General features: G+C 57.4%; 2 protein-coding genes across 2 annotated transcripts in view; both read right to left on the reverse strand.

Moving 5' to 3' along the window:
- The window catches only part of CFAP65 (cilia and flagella associated protein 65), a 32,536-nt gene extending 27,513 nt beyond the window's left edge, over positions 1–5,023 (reverse strand). The window contains exons 1-5 of the mRNA XM_072874546.1: positions 4,949–5,023; positions 4,476–4,630; positions 3,687–3,789; positions 2,081–2,247; positions 418–617 (exon numbers count right to left, since the gene is read on the reverse strand). Of these exons, the coding sequence (XP_072730647.1) occupies positions 418–617; positions 2,081–2,247; positions 3,687–3,789; positions 4,476–4,630; positions 4,949–5,023 (700 nt within the window). The remainder of the gene's footprint in view (positions 1–417; positions 618–2,080; positions 2,248–3,686; positions 3,790–4,475; positions 4,631–4,948) is intronic.
- A 4,309-nt stretch (positions 5,024–9,332) lies between these two features.
- Positions 9,333–19,169, reverse strand: LOC140657667 (uncharacterized). Its single transcript, XM_072875002.1, has 3 exons — positions 18,627–19,169; positions 10,257–10,417; positions 9,333–9,647 (listed from the first exon to the last, which is right to left on the reverse strand). Exons 1-3 carry the CDS (start codon positions 19,060–19,062, stop codon positions 9,333–9,335), a joined length of 912 nt encoding a protein of 303 aa, XP_072731103.1. The 5' UTR covers positions 19,063–19,169.
- Between the last annotated feature and the right edge of the window lie 1,057 nt (positions 19,170–20,226).

The raw sequence follows: 20,226 nt of genomic DNA on the forward strand, positions 1-20,226 counted from the left end.
TATTCTAGCTTGCATCCAGAAAGCTTTAGAAATTTCACTCTGGCTCTCTGTCTAGCAGGGACAGACAGGAGAGACTGAGTGCAGACAAGACCAGGAGTTTCTGGAGGTTTTTGCATTGTGCCAATGAACTCATCTCATTTCTTCCCCTCTGTCAGCTTAAGCAGGCTCCAGAAATGCCAGTTTGGCCAAACCATGCTCCAGAGCGTGTTGGGCCCCACTATCTCTACTGCCTCTTCAGATCACACTTCCAAATTGACAATAGTATATCAGAGAATTTCACAGGCCACTTTCAAACCATGGGCTTCACTTGCTCATCAGTGGCTTGAGCCAACTGTGGCATAGCCTCCCTGTGGAATGCTATTGCACAGTTAGGGATGATACACATTTATTTCAGTGTTAAATGCAAGATAGACTCACCCAGGGCTTTTAGCTGGATAGTCTTCTTTTGTTTCTCTTCACCTCCAAACCAGCATGTTGCTGCCACATCGTAGACCACAGCCACCTTGGGTTGGAAGACCACCTTGACCATGCACTCAGCACCTGGCTTCAGCATGCCGCAGTCAGGAATCATGTAGAAAGGGCTTGGCGTCTCCCAGGCAAACACAGTAACAAGATCACTAGGAAATGGAGATACGTTTTAAGTAGATGAACGGATCCTTTGCTGCCTGTGCAATCACGCATAGGATGGACCTTTTCCAATGGGTTGTTCAGTTAGGATGTGAAGCAACCAATGTCAAATGGCAGAATCCCTAATGCATCTGGCCAAAGATGTGATGCTGGGAATAAATTTATCTCTAGTATCTGCAAATGCTGTGTTCACACTTTAATGAATCTTAGCTATTACATCTAAGAACTTTATTAATGTCCATAAAATTTCTCAGCTTCATCATGTGACAGCAAACAAATCAGCTCCAGAATGAAGTATTTGCTTTTCCTGTATCTAAATTTGCTGCTACTTAATTCCAAATGAACATCTGTTCTTCTGTTATATGCCCAGGTGAGAAGAGAGGACCGAGCTGTTTTCCTAATACCTCATTCAACTCTCCAGAACTCCCTCTGCTTGTTTGATTTGTGCAAAGAACATGACATACCACCAGCTTTTTATATTTTATCGATTCCAAGCTGTCTGTTACTTACCATCCATATCCTCCACCACCCTGGACCCCTCAGTCAGCACAAATGATTTCTCTAAGGGGAGAATGAATCACCTGAAATGGTTTCTGGCCGATACCTCACTCTGCTTAAGGTACATGTGCCCTCTGTTCTTTCCACCCTCCTACCGCATCAGCTGACTGCTTTGGGCAACACAGGCCATTTTCCAACCAGTAAAGGTTATTTTGCTCTCACTGTAAATGGTTGGAAGTATATCTCCTTCCTATCTAGGAACTTCTTCACTGTACTTCTTTCTACAATACTCACTGAATTACTGTCCTTCCCTTATTAAAATAAGAGAGCCCTTGGTAACTGGGAGCATAATTTGCTCCTAAATGATGAGTCCAAGCCATAGAATACTGCCACTGCTTTGGGCAGCTCCATGAACCTAAGAGCAGGCACTGGAGAGACTCTCCAACTTCTGTATTGCCTGCCTCCAAATCAAAGAGGTCAGCTTGAGCACCAGCAACTCCACTGCCATGTCTACAGCATTCCTGTGCTGAGGGAAGAAAAATCAAGTCACAGAAAGACTAAAATGTTTCCAGCTGGTAGCTCATCTCTCCCTGCCCACACTAGGGAGGCTGCCTTTGATTAGCTAGAAGCCCAGGCCTCTCCTGTGGATGTGGGATCTTCTCAGTGGGACACTGCTGGTCCCCAGCTATTTCCTGTGCATGAATGGTTCTCAGCGTATGCTGGAAACAGACAGATGTGAGGTGCCAAGGCATGCCCACAGTGAGATCTGACCCGTACTACCATTTCTGCTGCCTTTTCTGCTGTGACCTCAGAGGAGGCAGAGGTCTGCTGCTTGTTAAGGCAGCCAGCAGATCTAGTAACAACTGAAATGAGTTGCATTCATTGGAGAGTCCAAGAAGGTGGCAAAATACCTGACAAAACAGAAAGAGGGTCTGCCCAGCCACATCTCACTCACCCAATGTTGCGCACAGGGAATGTTGTCTCCGTGACATTGTGGACAGCACAGATGGGCAACCGGACAGCAGCTGGGAAGGACAGACAGGAGCGTGGAAGCATAGCACGCAGGGTGACAGAGAACTCACCCTCAGCCTTCTTAAAGCAGATGCTGTCTTCATACTCCCTCTGCACAGAAAAGCAAGGAAAGACAGCAGTTAGATGGGCTCCATCTTGCAGGTACTGCAGCTCCATCCGTGAACACCCATCACCTTCACCTCTGTGAGAGCATTGGGAAAAAACATCAGTGACAGAGGCACCAGAGGAGGCCTCTGTGCAGGACAGAGTATATGAAGCACTCAGAAAGGGCAGGTAGTGAGCAAGGTACTCAGGCATACTCCTCACTCTGTCAGGGAACACCTGAACACCCTCAGAGAGAGCAGCTGAAGACCACATTTATTTCACCTGATGTGTTTTGATGCAGGTGGATTTATTTCAGTGTTTTCAAGATCTCAGTTCAGCTTAACTGAAGCATGTACAACCTCTCCTTGAGCTCCACGAGCACGGAAATTTTAGTCTTTGATTAGGCCTCTAGCTGACAAAGCACTTAAGTGTATAACACACAACTTAAAGATGCAGCGTTGACAGCACTGTGTACAAACAGCCCCAGGACATCTGCTAACCAGCTAAGATAGAAGAAATCGCAAGATACATGTCTTCCATGCTCCCCAGTTGTCACCTCTCCTGAGTACCACTTATATAGGTAAGGAGAGAGCTTGGGCACTGCAGCACACACAGTCCTTGCTCTCTCTAAGAAAAGAAGCCTTCTGCTCTAGTGATTGATGTCATGCAGACAAACTATTAGCTGAATATGGAACAAGGCCAGCAGCTTATTTCATAAAGGGAACACTGAACAGTCATCAGAAAACCATGATACTAAGAGAGCAAGGTACTGGGAGTCCACCCAATGATCACGCTCTATGGCTAGGACTGAGATACACATCAAAGACATATAGCTGTGGACAACAGCCAGAGATCAAGACTCAGAGCCAAGACAGACACGAGGAACAACCTGAAAATCAAGAAAAGGGGCTGGGTAAAAAGAATCATTGCTGTTAAAAATAAAGCTTAAAGAAACCCACCCCATCCAAAAGAAGGGAGGCCCTTCACATACCCCTTAATAGAAAATCAGTAGCCCTTCAATGTACAGGCTTTGGGGTATCCTGTAAGAAAGCAGAGAGTGAGTCCCTCAACCTAAAGTTCTGCACTAAAACCACCCAGCTGAGTTTCCCTGGGATCAAACCAGGTGTGGACAGTTCAAGCACTTTATCTTACTGATTTCATGGCCAGAAGCAGCACGTGAAAAACTGGGAATACTTTTTGTGAGGATCCCTCTCATAACTACTGGCAAACGCTGCAGAGAAGTCAGAGGTTAGGGCTCCCTCAGCTGATGGAGATGTGGGGAGAGCAGGAAGATCATGCTGCCCAGTCTTTCTATGCTAGAACCTTCCCTAAGGACCGATTCATTCAAGTGAAAACAAATCAGAAAGGACAAGAGAGGCAGAGGCCCACTGTCCCCCTGGAAGCCAGCCAGAGCACTGAGAGCAGTTTTGGTGTTGCCACTTTACCTTTTCAGTGGGCCGGAAAACGATGGGCAGAGTTAAGGACATACCAGGGCTCAGAGTGATGGGCTGTGGAAAAACAGTGAAGAAGAATCGCGTGGAAGGACATCTAGATAATGAAATCAAAACAAGAGATTTTGTCTGAGGGCACACAGTTGTTAAGTTAGACAGCAGAAAAGAGAATAAAAGAATCAAAACCTCCAGACCCCACAACTAGAAGCACTTTACACACCTGGCCCCAAGGGTCCCTTGGTAGCATATCAGAAGAAACAGAGGCAGAACCCAGGTGTCCTGAAAACCTATTCCCAGCTCTAAGTACCTACGCTTTCCTTGAACAATATTTTACATTCCCAGGCCATGCAGCATGAGCAAAACACATTGGGCAGAAACATTTGAGTTTCAGGGAGGGTCACAGGGAGTGCTGCAGTGGCTCAACATCCAGTGGGACTCCCGGGAGCAATGGTTTTAGGACACGCTAGTGGCTGGCTGGCATACATCCACAATTAAAATCTCACTAGACTGGAAATGCCTCACAGACAGAAGTATCAGCAAAACAGAATTTAAAAAAAGGCATTTCATTTAAAATACTCCTGCCAGGAACAGGGGCTGTGCTTCTGAATTAGCAGGTTTCTGTCCTGCTATGTAAGTGTGCATGTGCTGTCTCCAGCACATAGCCCAAGGGGAGAGGGGGCAGATGAATCCGAGGAAAGGTGATAATATGACTGATACAGCAGGAGGGATGAAGATGTGGTGAGAGTGTGAGGAGTACAAAGGAGAAATAAACTTCCCACGCACCTGTAGCTCAGCTTCTGGGTTTTCTCATGAACATTCTTCAAGATCAGATGTTTGATCATCTCTTTTCCGAGTTCCCAGCCACGCCACTTGAGCGTTTCAGCCACCTCAATGCCCCAGAATACGCCTTTCTTCCTCTTTGCCTTTCTTGCAGACAGCTTAGGAAGTTGCAACGGGGACATTAGCACTTTGGGAGGGAGGAGAAATCACTCAAACAGCTGTTTCTCTACGCTAGAAGTCGCTGACTCTGCCAAAAGGACGGGAGGAGCCACCCTGCGGCAAAGCTCCAGGAGTCACCAAAAGCGCTGCTCCAGGAGTCCAGAGGGGACACCTCCTGGCCACAGCCCAAACAACAGGTACCAAAGGATGTCATGAACGAGGGAAGCAAAGACTAAAAGGGTTTTTTGATTTTGTCCTCTCCCTGCCCTGCCAGTAAATCCACCCACGACAACAGCACCCTTTGCTCCACCACTCACCTTCCTGACACAGCCACAGCACAGCTTCCGAAAAGAGTCAGAGTTTTGAGGCTCGCCATGTGCCTGAGCAAGCATCTGAAAAACAAGAGGAAAAAGCCCTCATGCACACTGCTCCTGCACCCAGACAGTCTCTGCTGCCAAGACCTGGGTGCTCCCAGAGATCCAACAACTCCTTCTCAGGCTCAGGGTGGCACACCTCCCTGCAGGGACTGCAGTGTCCCCAGTAGTGTCCCCACTTTGCCAGCTGTGTCCAGCCCTTGCCACAGACCACACTGTCCCCAGGCTGCCGCAGCCCTGCACTCAGCAGTCCCCTTGGCACAGACCGTGACCCCACCTCACTCACAGCTCAGCCCCTGTGGCAGAGCCCTCCTTGGGCCTTTATAGCACAGCCCTGCCCAGCCCACTATAGCCCCACAGAGACCAGTATAGCAAAGCCCTGCCCTGTAGCCTTGCCTGGACCCCTAAAACCCTATATAAGCGACTGTGGCACGGCCCTGTTCCCTACAGCAAGAGCTGCCCAGCTCCCTGGGGCACGGCCTAGTCCTTTGTAACCCTGCCTGGCCCCCGGAGCAGAGCCTGGGCCCCGTGCCACCGCCACCCCCCGGGCCCGCACGGCCAGCCCGGCTCCCTCAAGCCCTGCCCGGCTCCCTGTAGCACAGCCTGGCCCCCGAGAGCCCGGGCCACCTCGGGTCCCGGCCGGCACCCGCCCGGCCAGGTCCCGGCCGCTCAGCGCCACGATGCCCCGGCCCGTGTTGCCATGGGGACAGGACGCGGCGACGGCGGCGGCGTCTCCCGGAGCAACGACGGCGGCCGCCTCGGGTCAATCCGCGTTCGGGGAGCGGCGATGGCTGCCGGCGGGGGCCGCCAGGGGGCAGCGGAGGGACGCGCAGGGCGGGGGCGGGGGCGGCGGGGGTAGGGAGAGGGCGGGGGCGGGGGGCAAGGGAGGGGTGCAGGGGGCAGATGGGGGCTCAGGGTGCCGATGGAGGGGTGCAGGGGGCAGGTGGGGAGTTCTCAGGGGTGCGGGGGGCAGATGGGGGAGCTGAGGGGGTGCAGGGGCAGAGGGAGGGGTGCAGGGGGGACATGGGAGGGAGCAAGGAGTGCAGGGGTAGATGGGGACCAAGTGGAGATGGGGAATTCAGGGGCAGGGAGATGGAGGGGGGCAGGTGGCAGACGGAGAGATGCAGGGGTGCAGGAGAGAGCTCAAGGGCGAGGGGTGATGAGGATGGGTGCAGGGGAGGGAGACAGGCACAAAGCTGAGTCAGCAAAGAGAGTGCCATGAAGTATGTGGGTGCGCAGGATGGGTGGATGAGGAGGCTGTGGGGCTAAGGTGTGAGGATGCTGGGGGGTTGAGGGGGCATGGATTGCAGCAGGGTGGAGGGTGCTGGCATAGGGGTCGGGTGACACCTTAACGGGGCCAGGTCACCCTGAGCTCCTTGGAGCATCAGTGACACAAATAACAAGTTGTGACCATCGCCAAAAGCAGTTATGGGGGCAAGACTGGCAAAGGGGCAGAGGGACACAGGCCAGGGAGCCCTGGCTGCACAGGCCCATCAGGTATCCCAGGTATCATTCCCATGGGGCACCACCACCAGTGTGGGTCACTCCTGCATCTTCTCAGGGCCCTGGATGTCCCTCAAGGAGGGCAGGGACCCTTGTGTCCCTGGTGGGGAGGGCCAGACAGTCCCTCCAGGGTGCTCAGGCAGCAGCATGGCAGAGAGCAGGGCTGGCCACATCGCGCAGCGCAGGGAGGGTGCCAGGGCAGAGGCAGGAAGGAGATGCAGCTTTAATGGCATTTGTCAATGTTTACAACGTGAGTCATTTGGCTAAGCAGCCATAAATCAGCACCCCAACTCCCCTGCCATCAATAGTGTCCCCTCCTCTGTCCCCCCAGCACTGGACGAGTGCCTGGCTGCAGAAACAACCTCATAAATAACAGCAACAAAACAAACCCTCCTGCAGCCACGGAGCGCCCGTGTGCGCCAGGCGCGAGATGAACGTCTCCCATCCATCACTTTAATGGTTGTACTCTGGAAATTAAACCTGTCACAGCCCATCAAGGTGAACATTTTAAGTCTGTGACATCCCTTCAGCTCCCCTCCTCCTTCTTGGCACTCTTTTTTTTGTTGCTTTCAGTCTCTCCTTTTCCTCTCTGTCTCTGCCACCCCTGTCCCCTCCATCTCACCCCCACCCTGGTGTGCCCAGCTCCAGCCTGTGGTCCTCTCCGTGCTCCCCTGCTGCTAGAGGACCAGATTGTACATCAGGTGGTAGACATCTCTGGTCCTGAGTCTCCTGCAGCCATGGGCTCGCATCTTCCAGCATCTCTGTGCCCGGTCCTGTGTGCCTGCTGGGGGGGCACAGCTCCCCTGGGTCAATGGATGTCTCCTGCCCCACAGTCCCTGCAGGGCAATGGTGGGGAGTTGGGTACCATCCTTTCCTACTTCCCCCTCCCCTCCTCCTTTTCTTCCCTGTCTCTTTCTCCCCTTCCCCACATTTATTCCTCTCCTGCTCTGTGTTATGCCAGCCACCGCAGGCTCCTGGCACCTGGCCCCTGCCCTGGCTCACATCTCCCCCCTTGGAGCAAGGGCTGCACCCTCCCCAGGACCAGAGCTCCCACCCGGGCAGTGTCAGGGGTCCGGACACATCCTGCGTGGGCAGCCAGGCCCTGCCGTACCCTGGGATGGGTTGCCTGGGGACAGGGGACCTGGGCACCGGGGATACCACACACCCAGGGGGAAGCTGCTGAGCTGCCAGCAGCCACTGCGGGTCACTGTCACCTCACACAGGACTGTCGTCCGTTCGTTCGTCCATCCATCCATCCATCCATCCATCCATCCATCCATCCATCCATCCCTTCCTCCCCATGCTCCTCTCTCCCATCATCTGCTTCCCCTGTCCATCCCTCTGTCCCAAAAGCATCACATCTGTCGCCCTGCCCAGTGTGCTGCCCCCCGGTGCCCCGGCAGCCCAGCCACTGCCAGGCGTTACCCAGCCCTGCGAGGTGTGACAGCCCCACACCAACGCTTACCTGTCCCATCCCTTGCTGACCGGCTGCCAGAGGTGGCCCGGGACTCCCAGGGGGCTGCTGCCCCTCGGCAGCTCCCACCCCCACAGCAGGTCCTGGGGGCAGGCAGCCCTCCCTGCCACCCTCAGGCAGGGACAAGGAGAAGAGAGGAGGGGACAGCAGGACGTGGGGCAGGAGGGAGACACGGCGGGGTGCCTGGCGGGGTGCCTGGGGACGGGGCATCCCAGCCCAGCCTGCCCTGCTCCTGCAGCCCTACATGCACGGGGGTGCTGAATCAGGGCTGTGCCCCCGGGCTGGGGGGGGGTGGAGAGGATGGGCATTGCAGGGCTGGTCCCTCTGCCTGCACAGCCACCTTGGCATCCCCAAGGGGAGGCCCAGAAAATGTGCAGGAGGCATGGGAGGTCTATAGGGTCTGCCAGGACCCTCCAGCATCCTCAGGACAGCCCGCTTGCTTAGGGAGATCAGGGCTTAACCCTAGTCCTCCTAGAGAGGTGGCAGAGGGTGTCTGTTGTCATTCTGCTACCAGGGGTTGATTTGAGCCCAGCCAGAGCGAGCAGGGCCCCAAGAGGATCATGGAATGAGCCCAGAAAGGGGCTGAGTGGGGTTTAGATATCGCCATGGGAAAAGGGGGGCTCACCACAGCACTGAGCCTTCACAAACAGCCTGAGCACCACCCTAAACCCAGGAGAGCTCCATCCCCACCTCACTTCAGGGCAATGCCTCACCAGTGCAACCAGGCTGATCACAACGTGGAAAACAGCACTGCTGCATTAGCCAATTAATCAGTTCTGCTTTGCAGGGCAGCTTAATTTTGCCCAGCAAAGTGCAGACCCCACAAGGGATGCAGGATGGAGGCAGGGCAGGCAGGTGTGCATCCTGGGCATCCTCCTTCCTGGCCCTTCATGCCACCAAGGGCAGCTGGCTTCATGCAGTGATGTGCTGCTCCAGGCACTGTCATATCTGCAGGGAAGGGGCAGTGCACACTCAAAGGAATGTCTGGGGTCTCTCCCCTCCAGCTGTGCCAGCGGGCTGCCAGCTGTGCAAGTCTGCTGTCCCCATGTGGCTCCTCAGGGACCCCAGCATGGCAGCGTGGTGGCAGGAGGGTGGCAGAGCCTCCCATCCCCTAAGGAAGAGCACAGGCATCCGGATAACAGCTTTATATGGGAGGGATGTGGGGACTCCCCCAGATACACACAGAGGAATAATTACAAGTTAAATAGGATCCAAACACACATAAGTTAAAGGGGGGGGCAGGTGCCCTGCAGCCCCCACTGCTCCACCCGGGCACAGTCTGCGTCTGCCAGCAAAGAGACCCCCGACACAGCAGCCCAGCCCCTCTCCCGGGCTGGCTCCATCCGCCTTTCACAACACAGAGCCAATCTTCCTCTCCGTGGTACCCATCTCGTCCTCCTCTTCTTCTTCCTCCTCGCCCCCCGAGCAGGAGGAGTCCGGGCCATAGCCCAGCTCGGCAGTACTGTGGTGCAGGAAGCCTGAGCTGGGGCTGCGCCCCATGAACTCAGGGCTTTCGGCAGCTTGTCCCCGGGGCTCGCTGGGCAGCAGCTTCTCGCAGGCTTTGCTGAGCCCTCGTTGCTTCTCGGCCTCCGCCTGAGCCCCCTGCTCCTTGGCTTTGCGGCTCCGTTTCCACTTCATGCGGCGGTTCTGGAACCAGATCTTCACCTGCCGAGGGAGAGCCCCCAGGGGAGAATGTGTCCCCCTGCCCCATCCTGTCCCCACTCACCCCCTCGACTTCCCTGCATGGAGGGCCCCTCAAAGTCTCTTTATTCTGGGGCATCCCGTGGTGCTGCGGGTCTGTGAGGAGGCTGAGTATGTCACAGGGAGAGGAGTACCTGGGGGGCTGCTCCCTTCCCCCTGCCCAGCCTCCACAGGGCAGGGGTCGGGGACAGAGGGGACCAGCAGTCCCTGAGGATGCCCAAGAACATGCATGGGGACATTAAAGGAGGAGTTTTAGCCCCACAGAAAGCCCCCTCTCAGTGTAGGAAGGGGTGGGAAGGCTCTGAAATCTAAGTTGGGGGTGGTGGGTAAAAAGAGGAGCAGTATTTTGGGGGGGCCCTTCACAAGAGGAGAGCCTGGAGCCCATCAGGCAGGTCTCTGCAGAAGATGCCCTGGGAATGGGTGCTGATGGGGGCAGTGGGGTGCGGGGCTGATGGCAGGCAAGTCAGGGGCACCAGCACTGCCCATGACCTTGACTTCCCACCCCGCAGCGCAGCCCCCCCCCGCCCCGGCAGCCAGCCGGTGCCATCCTCCATCCCCCCAGGACCAAGGTACCTGCGTCTCGGTGAGCATCAGTGACGTGGCCACCTCAAAGCGCTTGGGTCTGGACAGGTACTTGTTGAGCTTGAACTGGTTCTCCAGCTCCAGGAGCTGCTGGCTGGTGAAGGCTGTGCGGGGTCGACGGCACTTCCCCATCAAGCCAGACTGCGGGGCGGCTGTGGGGCAGACAGCGGGCAGGGGTCAGGGGACAGCGGGGCTGGGGGCTGCAGGGGACATCCCCTCGGCAAGCCAGGGATGAGGAGGAAGGCGAGTGTCTCTTCTATCATCTCCCGCCCCAATAATGGCTTTATTGCCTGGCTGATAGGAACCAGGGAGATACGTTATCAGGCCTCGGTGTGCAACTGGGATCAGTCCTGTGACTGAAATTAAACCTTCTTTTTTATTGCCAGGCCACGCAGGTGGCTGCTCAACTGCCAGGGGCTGCGGCAGCAGGGCTGCCGGCGAGCCCCGCTATCTCGCCCGCAGCCCTTGAAGGCAGCGCGACGCTGAATCAGGAGGCAGCGGGAACAAAGGGGCCTTTGAGAGTCCAGCGTAGGGTGGCTGCCGCGCCGTGTTTGATCCCTGCTTATCTCCTCTCCGCTGGCTTTATTGTCCCCCCGGGGTTCAGCTTTTACTGCTTCTCCCAGCACCGCAATGGCAATCAAACCCAGAGGTTTGCAGCTGGGAGTAAACTGCTGGAGTGGTGGGGGGGGGGGGGGGCATTAACGGGAAAGGTCCTTGGCATGTTCCCGCTGCCATATCTTGGGGGGGCGAGACAGAGCATCGTGGCCCCAGAGACACGCCCTGCTTGGCAAGGGTCGCTCCAGCTCGCCCTCTTTGCAGAGCATGGGGCATCATCCATGTTATCTCCCTCAGATTCCAGCTTTGATCCCGACCTGCCCATCTCCCGAGGTGTCCACCGAGCCCTTCACAAACACAGCCGTGACGCATGAGGCAGGAATTTATGAAGGGGGCATTAACTGATCGTGATCCGGGTTTGATCCCAAGTACCTGGATGCTGGGTGGGACGGGTCAAACAGGCAGAGCCCAGGATGGGATGGGGCTCTGCAAACTCCTCGTGCAAGCAGGAATGGACACGACCCCTCCTGTGCCCACAGCCCCACCGTGGCAGGAGAGACAGCCCGTGGGACCCACCTCGCAGCCACTGGCCAGTTAAACTAGGGACTGAATAGAGGCACGCTGTGCCGATGGCTCTGACACACACACGGTGCATTATTTTGCACACAAAACATATTCAAGGCTAAAACCAAATGAGAGGCTCAAAGGATTGACGGGACAAATATGAATGTCAGATGAAAGATGGCTCAGCCCTGCAGAGCTCGGCCACGGTCTGAGCTCTGCCTGGCTGTGGATGCTCTGGCTGTACAAATCCTCGGCAGAGATGTGGGATCAAATGGACCCAGGAAGGCTCCTTTCTGCTAAGGAAAGGAGGTGCCATGGGGACCAGCATCTGCAGGGCTGGGGCAGCCCAAGCTAAAACCCCTTGCAGCTCCTTGGGGGTGAAGACCAGAAATGCATCAGAAAGAACTGGAGGCGAAATTCATTCAGCGAACGTTGGCGGGGAGCACAACACAAAGCAGCCCCAGGCAGCGTCCGGCAGCCCGAGGGCTCCAGCACCCAGCAAGCCCCATTTGTTGCCAGAGACAGGAGGGTGCACTGCGGCACCCAGTGCCTCAGTCCCTCCCTGAAGTGGGGGCTGCACCGCGTGGGCTGGCTGTACTGGGTCAGAGAAGGGTCCCTCTGAGCAGGTCCTCTTTCTGAGCATGGTCTGCAGAGGATGCTTTGAGGAAAGAGAAGGGAAGAGGGTGTGCCTACATCCCCGTATCCAGTAATTTGGGACTTCTGTGCTTTCTGGAGCTGGAGGTTGTTTTGCCAGGGGTGAAGTCTGGTGTGGAGCGGCTGAGGGAACTGGGGTTGTTTAGCCTGGAGAAAAGGAGGCTGAGGGGAGACCTTATCGCTCTCTACAACTACCTGAAAGGAGGTTGTAGAGAGGTGGGGGTCGGTCTCTTCTCCCAGGTAACAAGTGATAGGACGAGAGGAAATGGCCTCAAGTTGCACCAGGGGAGGTTTAGACTGGATATTAGGAAATTTTACTTCACTGACAGGGTCATCAAGCATTGGAACAGGCTGCCCAGTGGAGTGGTTGGGTCCCCATCCCTGGAGGTATTTAAAAGACGTTTGGATGAGGTGCTTAGGGACATGGTGTAGTGGTGGACTTAGTGTTAGGTTTATGGTTGGACTCGATGATCTTAAAGGTCTTTTCCAACCCATACGATTCTGTGATTCTGTGAAGAAATACCATATTCCCAGCCTGAATTCACCACGTCAAAGCAGAGAGCCCAGGGCTCAGCTCCTAGGGCACCGCATCCCGGCTCTGGGGAGCACAGAAATCCTTCAGACCACCCCGAAAGGCTCCTCTGTGCCTCCTCCTACAAGGCCAGATGTGGCCAGACTAAAAACAGATGTGGGAAGGGTGGAGGCACAGAAGTGAGTCTCAGTCCCAAAAGCAGGGGGAGTTTGGTCTGTCCAGCTTCAGAGGAGACTGGGAGGCAGCTTGCTTTAACAACACCCCTCCAAGAGTCTCAGTCTTCCCCAGGTAAGATGCTGAGGACTGCTTGGTTTAGCAGGGAAAAGAAGAACAGAAAGTTTGCCCAAAAGCCAAATAAATCCAGAGGGGATATATCCCAAATAACTGCCAATGCAGGGATATACTGTGCTCCAACCGCTGGAGCACAGTCCCTGTGCCAGCCCCAGGTTCTCCATCTCAGTGTCTCCAATTCAGGCTCAGTGCAGTGGTGTCCATTACAAAGCTTGTACAGACCCTGGCTTCCCTGGAAACGCACCCTGCCTCCTGCCCCGGTGCTGACAGAAAAACCAGCCCTCAAACCCCTCTGAGTTGTTGTCATACAGTTCAAGCCGGCACCAGTCCAAAGCTCAGCCTACAGAGCTATGGCTGGCCACCTAACCTGTCACCTCCTCTGACAATACACCCTTCAGCAGCTACTATTATCCATCAGCACTGCACCTCATGGTGACTTGTTCAAGATTCAGCCTGCAGACGAGATGGGGCAAGCCCAAACCAACACAGCTTTAAGGTCCACCTGACCTTCACCCACCCACAGCAGCAGCTCAGCGTGGACCTGAACCACCAACATCTCTGGCCTCAGACCTGCTGTCAGCTTCCCTGAAGGGCTGTGTCTCCTTTGTGTGGGGATAGTATGGAGGAAGAGGGTCTGCAGTTTCTGACTGGAGAAGGAGCAAAGTGAGGAGGAGGAAGTGGAGTGTTAAGGTATGAGGTAGGTTCCAGTTTCCCTTGCAAAGAGAAAATGATGTCTTGTGGCTGCTGGCAGCTCCAGCCTGTACTGCCAGTGTGCTTGGTGGAGTCCTGTCCTCCCGTGTCCTGTGGCAGGCCGTCACATGGACATGGACAGCATCCTCCCAAGGGATGCAGAGGGAGCACCCCCCAGGGCTCGCCTCCCCCAGTCCCTGCCAGCTGAGCTATGAACCCATCTCCATCACAACCACCATCCCACAGAAAGAATAACCCTTCAGGAAGTGTCTCCCCCTTATCCGGCTCCCACCAGAAGACCAGTGAGTGCCTCAGCATCACACCTTTGCTTGCCAAAGGATTTCCTATCTGCCCAGCTGTCTCCTCCAGTGCTACATCCAGGATCAGAGCTCGTCTTAATATCCCTTCAGCCTGGCAGGGCTCGGACCCCCTGATGGGTGCCTGGCATTTGGCTGCAATATCAGTAAATAAATTGCTTGGCCTGGAGCCGGGAATGCCCTCCAAGTCTGAGGCCAGGAGCTCTACAAGGCAGCTGCCTCCTGGATAATTAGATAAAGCTTATAAAGAATTGTTGGTTTATTTGATACAGTTCCGTCTACTTGATAACAAGGGTAATCCTAGGTTGATATTAACCCACTTGGTTTTAATTTGGTTTGTTTAGCTATAGTTCACTTAGCTTTGTGAGCTAGCAGATAAAGGAGAGGAAATTAGCACCCTGTCTGCTTTGGAGGTGTTTCCCCAGATGTCAGGGCTGGGAGGGGGAGAGGTGGTCTCACTGGCATCAGGACCGTCACCAGAGGCTTCTCCTGGCCTGCCGGCAGGCCTAACTGTTGTCTGTGGAGCAGCATGTGTAAGGACACTTGCTACCTCTGCTAGCCCCTTGCTTGCTCCACCATTGACCCCTGATTGCTGCTTGCCAGCTGTTTTCCAGCCTTTGTTTCCTGCTGACCCCAGACCACTGTGCACCTGGAGAGCCTTGGAAGGTGTTGCTTTTTGAAACAGTTTGATATGACGTGTCTTGCCCGCTCTCCCAGACCGGCACAGCCTGTCAGCCAGCTCTCCACCACTGCAGGCAAGATCTGGCCTGGGCTCCAAGCCATCAAGGTGGTGAATGGGTGATGCAGACAAGCGGTGTCCCAGGAAAGCCATCTGACACCAGGTGCTCAGCAGGGATTCCTTCGCTCTTTCCGAGAGCCTTCCTGCATCTCCCGCCCTGCAGCTGTATGTCACTGCTCTCCGCTCCTACAACTCTCCTCTGTGGCAGGTCTCTGCGCTTGGCTCCCACTGCTGCACTGCATTTCCACGCTGCTGGCCAGGGCAAATAAATCACAGCTCCCAGAAATACTGATAGGCATGGCACCCCAGTGCCAAATGCTCCCCCTGTGTGGTTCAGGAGGTGCTCAAAGCCCTAGGACAGGGACCCAGGCTGGGAGCAGTGGAGCCCAGGCAGGCAGCATCCTGCTGGCTGCAGCGAGGGCATGCCTGCTCCTGCGCTCAGGCCTTCCCGCCCAGCCCTCTCACTCCGCATTGCAGCAGAGGCAGCCAGGCGCTGGCTGCGGCTCCGCAGAGGCAGCTAGCGAGGAAGGCACGGCACCTGCTTGCACCGCAGCAGGAGCACTTCTCCAAGCAACCCCAGCAGCCAAACCCAGGCCAGATTCCTAAGAGTACCCACTGCCTCAGACTGTCTCCCCAGCATCCTACCTCTCCCATACATGGGTGAGAGCAGGGCGAGCATGTGCAATGCATCCCCCTGGAGCTTGTGGCTTCAGTTCAGGGGCTGTCTCGCTCCTTCCCCCACCCTGACTAGCCTCAGGAGACCACACTAGACTGTGCCTGCTGAACATCTCTACACAGACAGCAAAAGAAGGAATTCATGATTTAGTCCTGGAATCTTCCATAAATAAATCACAAGGGTGAGCTCCCTCTGGGATGCCCCAGAACATGTCCTAGGAGGCTTTCAGATGCACCTTTCCCAAATACCTGCCCACTGCCACCTGGAGAGCTAAACATGACCAGCAGTATGGACACTTGTGCTCAGGCACTCTGGAAACTTGGTCTGTCTGTCTAGGCTGCATGTTGGGATAGGGCACCCAGGAACCACAGGCAGCCCAGGAGCCCTGTGCCAACAGCAGGAGGCTCCTGCCCAGCTCACCACCCTCCTCATAAAAATGAGGAAGTGCTGGGCAAGCAGCATGTCCTAGGCAGGTGCCCCTGCGTACCCATGCCACTGTCCCTGTCGCCATGCCATGGCCAGCACACTGGGGCAATATGAGCCCAGGCACAGCCATAACGTGCAGCTGGGGCCTGTCCTGGTGACTACAGGGACAAGGCATGCTGCAAAGAGACCTGCTTTTGGAGCTTGCAGCGAGCCCACAAGAGGAAAGGCTGAGGACACACTTGAGAACCCAAACATTCCCAATGGACTGAAACAAGGATCTGAAGGTGGATGAGGAACAGGGTCTGATGACAGAGTCTACGTGGCAGTGAAAATAACAGGAGACAAGGACCAGGGGAGCAGGATCCCTGGGAGAACAACCGTGGAGAGGAGAATAGACCCCAAGCTGAGTGTAAGTCCCCAATTCAGAAGTGATGCCCTTGAGGAGGTGCAGGCAGGTAGAGTCACTGCAAACACACAAAGCTTCATCCTTCTGCTTCAGGGAGGCATCAGCTCAAGCTCTGCATCCAGCTTGGTCCCTGTGCTTTGAGACAGGGGGATATTTGGAAGAAAATCCTGAAAGCAGTCAGGATGGAAACCTGGCTCAGAGGAGATGGAAGCAGCCAGGCTGTGTAGTGGGGGAAGGAGAAGGCTGAAAGGTACTTACAGACCCTCCTCATGAGCAGACCAGGCAAGCAAAGAGAGTGGAGAGTGACTTGTGTTTGGCATGACAAATCTTGGGAGCAAACTGGAGCAAGAAAAGTTTCATAGCAGGAAAACTGCTGAAGTACTAAACCGGGGAGCCTGGGGAGAGACAATCCTCACTGCAAAGGGCTTTCCAGAACTGGGAGCAAACACCTTTCATTGAGGATATGGATTGGGGCACTGATTTAAAAATCTACAGCTTTGGTGTTTTTTGCCACATCCTTGTTACACCTCCATGTGTACCCTTTGCCTCTACCCTGCTTTGGGCTCTCCCAGGCCCAGTCCAGCAGATCTTGGGTCAATGACTGCTTTTCTTCCCCCTGAGCTACCCCAGGAACCCAGCCTAGTGCTTCCCACAAGACCCGTTGACATGCTGTTCCCGTGCATCCTAGCACAGCCCAAAAGCTCGCTCCACAAGCTGTTCTCATGCCCATGATTTGGGATTTGTCTCCTTTCAGCAGGTCTTTGGAGACAAACAGCTCTGGAGTGGATCCTGCACTTGAGAGGGATGGGGCCGATGCACAAATGCAAATCTGATGCAGAAATAGCTCTACATTACCGCAGCCAGAAGCTGCACTCAGGGCCACAGGGGCAGATGCAGTGGTGTGATCCCACTCTGCTGAAACACAACCCTGCATGAAGCTACCTGGATGCTGAGATACACTGACAGACCCCGACCCCGCGAAGACAACATGGCCTCTGCGGAGGAGCGGGAAGGTGTTTCACCACCCAACAAATAGAGATTTTTCTTTTCCTGCTCTTAACGACACGCTTGAAGAGTGCATGCGGCCCGTAGCATTGGAGGCTTATTCTACACCCTTAGGTGCCACCACCACTTCACAGCTGGACCTATCCTGCAGTCCAGGGAGAGCCAGGGAAAGGGAGACAGCCCGGGGAAGGGAATAGCCTCTTTCCCTTCAACCTGCCCAGGTGTAATTTGAGGAAGGACCAATGAATGGGGTGTTTAATGTTAATTCTCCATTTTTGCACTATTATTCATCCAGCCAGTTTATTAATTAACTGACTTATCCAGCCTCTTTTTTTTTTTTTTTTTTTTTGTAAATGGGTTCCCAGGTTATTCAGACACTAAACTCAGCTAATAAATCTGGATACTCTGCCAGGGGTTTATTAACAAGCCACTCTTGGTCTATTGCCCACTGGCCCCATCTTTGCGGCAACCAGACCTCCACTCACCCCAAGCATGGGGCAGGGTCCGGGTCACACTGCCAGGGGTGCCAGTCACAGCCCCCGGTGTGACAAGAGCCTCAAGTCGGCCCTTGCGCCGTCCGTGCCCTGCAGGACCCCCCCCACCCGTGGCCCAACATTGCAGTGCAGGATCCGGTGCCTGCCCGCAGCCCTGGCCGTGCCCACCGTGCAAGGGGCTGTGCACGGAGCCGGCACCCTCCTCGCATGCCAGGAGGGACCGGGGCTGGGCTGGAGCCGAGCACGCTGCCCGGCTGCCCGGTTCCTGCAGCTCCCGCCGGCACCGGACTCACCGGCCCCGCGGAGCCGGCTCCTCGCCGCCCAGGAGCCGAGCGCGGCGGCGGGCAGGGACCCGGAGCCCCGACCCTTCCCCGGCCCCGCATCCCTCCCTGCCCCAGCCCCGGCGGGCGGTCCCCGCCGCAGGGACCGAGGCGGGTTCGTTCCCAACCGCACCGGGCGGCACATATTCGTTTCCCGGTGCCGGTTCCGGCCGCCGCTTCTTTATTTTCGTTTCCTTCCCGCCGCGGCGGAGCCCAACGAGCCCGCGGCGGCCGTGAGGGGCCGGCAGCTGCGGCCGGCCCGGCCCGGGAGCGGCTCTGCTCCGCCGGCGCTGGGGCGGGCAGTGCCCCTCGGGGCCGTCCGGCAGCACCGGGCCGGCGTAGGACGAGACTTTGCCCTTCGGATCGGGTTCCCGGGGCCCCGCAGCCCTCGGAGGTCTCCGGAGCGCGGGTCTTGCCCCTCCCGCCAATGGGACCCCCAGACCTGCCCTGGCTGGGGAGCGGGTCTGGGCTCAGCCAGGGCCCCGCACTGGGGTCAGCCCCGAGGGCTCGCCGCCCCCGCCGGGCTCCCGACCCGAACGGCCGGGGAGCCGCGAAGGCACGGCCTCGGAGAGCCTCAGCCCCCCGTCCCCGAGAGGACCTGCACCCCGTTGTGCCGGCGGGGCCCCCCGGGGGCCGGAAGGGGCGAGAGTCGCGTCCCGCCCGACGGGAGGGTCGGTCCCCGGGTCACTCACCGTGGAAGTCGGAGAGCCTCGGCACCAGCATCCCGGCTCGGATCCAGTGCTCCAGCGGGAAGGAGCCGGCCACGGCCGCCTTCAGGTGCTCCGCGCCGGGCGGCGGCAGGTGGGGGATGCCGGTGTAGGCGAAAGCGGGGTGCTGGCCCCCCAGGGCCGGGAGCGGGTACACGGCGGGCGGGTAGAGGGCCGGCAGGGCGCCGAGCCCGGGGCCGGGGAGATGCAGCAAGCCGGGCTTGGGGACGAAGCCGGCCGGGGCGAGAGGCGCGGCGGCCGGGGCCGCCCGCGGCGAGGGGGTGTCGGAGCGCCCGGCGGGGCCGGGGCTCGCCGCGGGGCTCCCGGGGCTCAGGCCCGGCGGAGAGGCGCTCCGCGCCGGCTCTTCAGCCAGGAGCGCCTCGATGCGGAAGTTTTGGGACTTCTCCATGGGCTTGTGCATGGCCCGGCGCCGTGCGGAGCCGCCGGGCCCCCCGGCACCCCGCCGCTCCCCTGCCAGGACACAGCCCGGCCGGGCAGCCCCGGGCCAGCGCCGGCACCGGCGGGCATCCACCCGCGGGGCCCCGCCGCGCCGCGCTCCGCGGGGCTGCCCTCGGGGGCAGCCCTCCTCTCCGCTCCTCCTCCCGGGCACTCGCTCGCCTGCCGGCACCGGGGGGGTTTTAACCCCCCCTCCACCTGCCCCAGCTCCCCATTGGCTCCGCGCCGGCCCCCCGCCCCGCCGGGCCGGCCTACCTCCCCGCGGGCCCCGGCCGGGCTCCCCGCCGGCCTCCCTCCTCCGGCTTCCTCATCCCCCGGCCGCAGCAGCGGGGACACTCCGGGGCCGCACCCGGACCGCTCTGCCCCTTCTGCAGCCTCGCAACCCAGCCCGGCCCTGGTCCGCACCCAGGGGTTCCCCCAGCCTGCAGGACCTGCTGCCCAGGGCGCCGAGCCCATCGTCCTGATCTGGACCCAGTCTTGCTTTCCTTAGAGCCCCTCGGTGGGCAAAGCGGGTCTGTGGTTGCAGTGGCTGGAGGAGATCTGGAGAGACTAGATGGACTTCGGCACATGTAGGCGAAGCCCTGCTGGGCTCCAGTGCTGCCCGGGCTCTGCAGAGCCCCCAGGCACTTGGGGAGCACAGTGCCTGGCTGGGAGGGCAGGAGAGGCACTCACTCACTGGCAGGCTCCTCCACACCCCGTGCACCAGGGATCACGGGCAATGCCCAGCTGTGCCGTTTCCCGTTGCACCACTCTGGGCCAGGCAGATCAGTGGACCTGAGCTGGACACACACAGGGGCCGCCACCCTCCATCACCCATATCTGTCCAAGATGGCTGCAGACAGATTGTTACTCATTTGCCCAGTCTTATCTTTCCCAGACAAGACACAGCGTGGACAGTGGCACCAGGGAAGGGCAGAGAGGAAAGTCTTGGCTGGTCTGGGAGATGTGGGTGAGCAGGAGCAGAGCTGGCCCAGACCCCCTGACACTGGCCTTCAGGGAGAGACAGAGTGCGTGCAAGTGCATCTGTGGTCTCTGGCATCGAGGGTCTGTGTCTGTCTGTCTCTGGGTCCCACCTTTTTGTGTCACGCTGACACAGCGAGACAAGCCTCTGCTTGTGTCCAACAATGGG

The sequence above is a fragment of the Ciconia boyciana genome, chromosome 10 (genome assembly GCF_034638445.1).
Source record: "Ciconia boyciana chromosome 10, ASM3463844v1, whole genome shotgun sequence".
In the NCBI taxonomy this organism is placed as follows: domain Eukaryota; kingdom Metazoa; phylum Chordata; class Aves; order Ciconiiformes; family Ciconiidae; genus Ciconia; species Ciconia boyciana.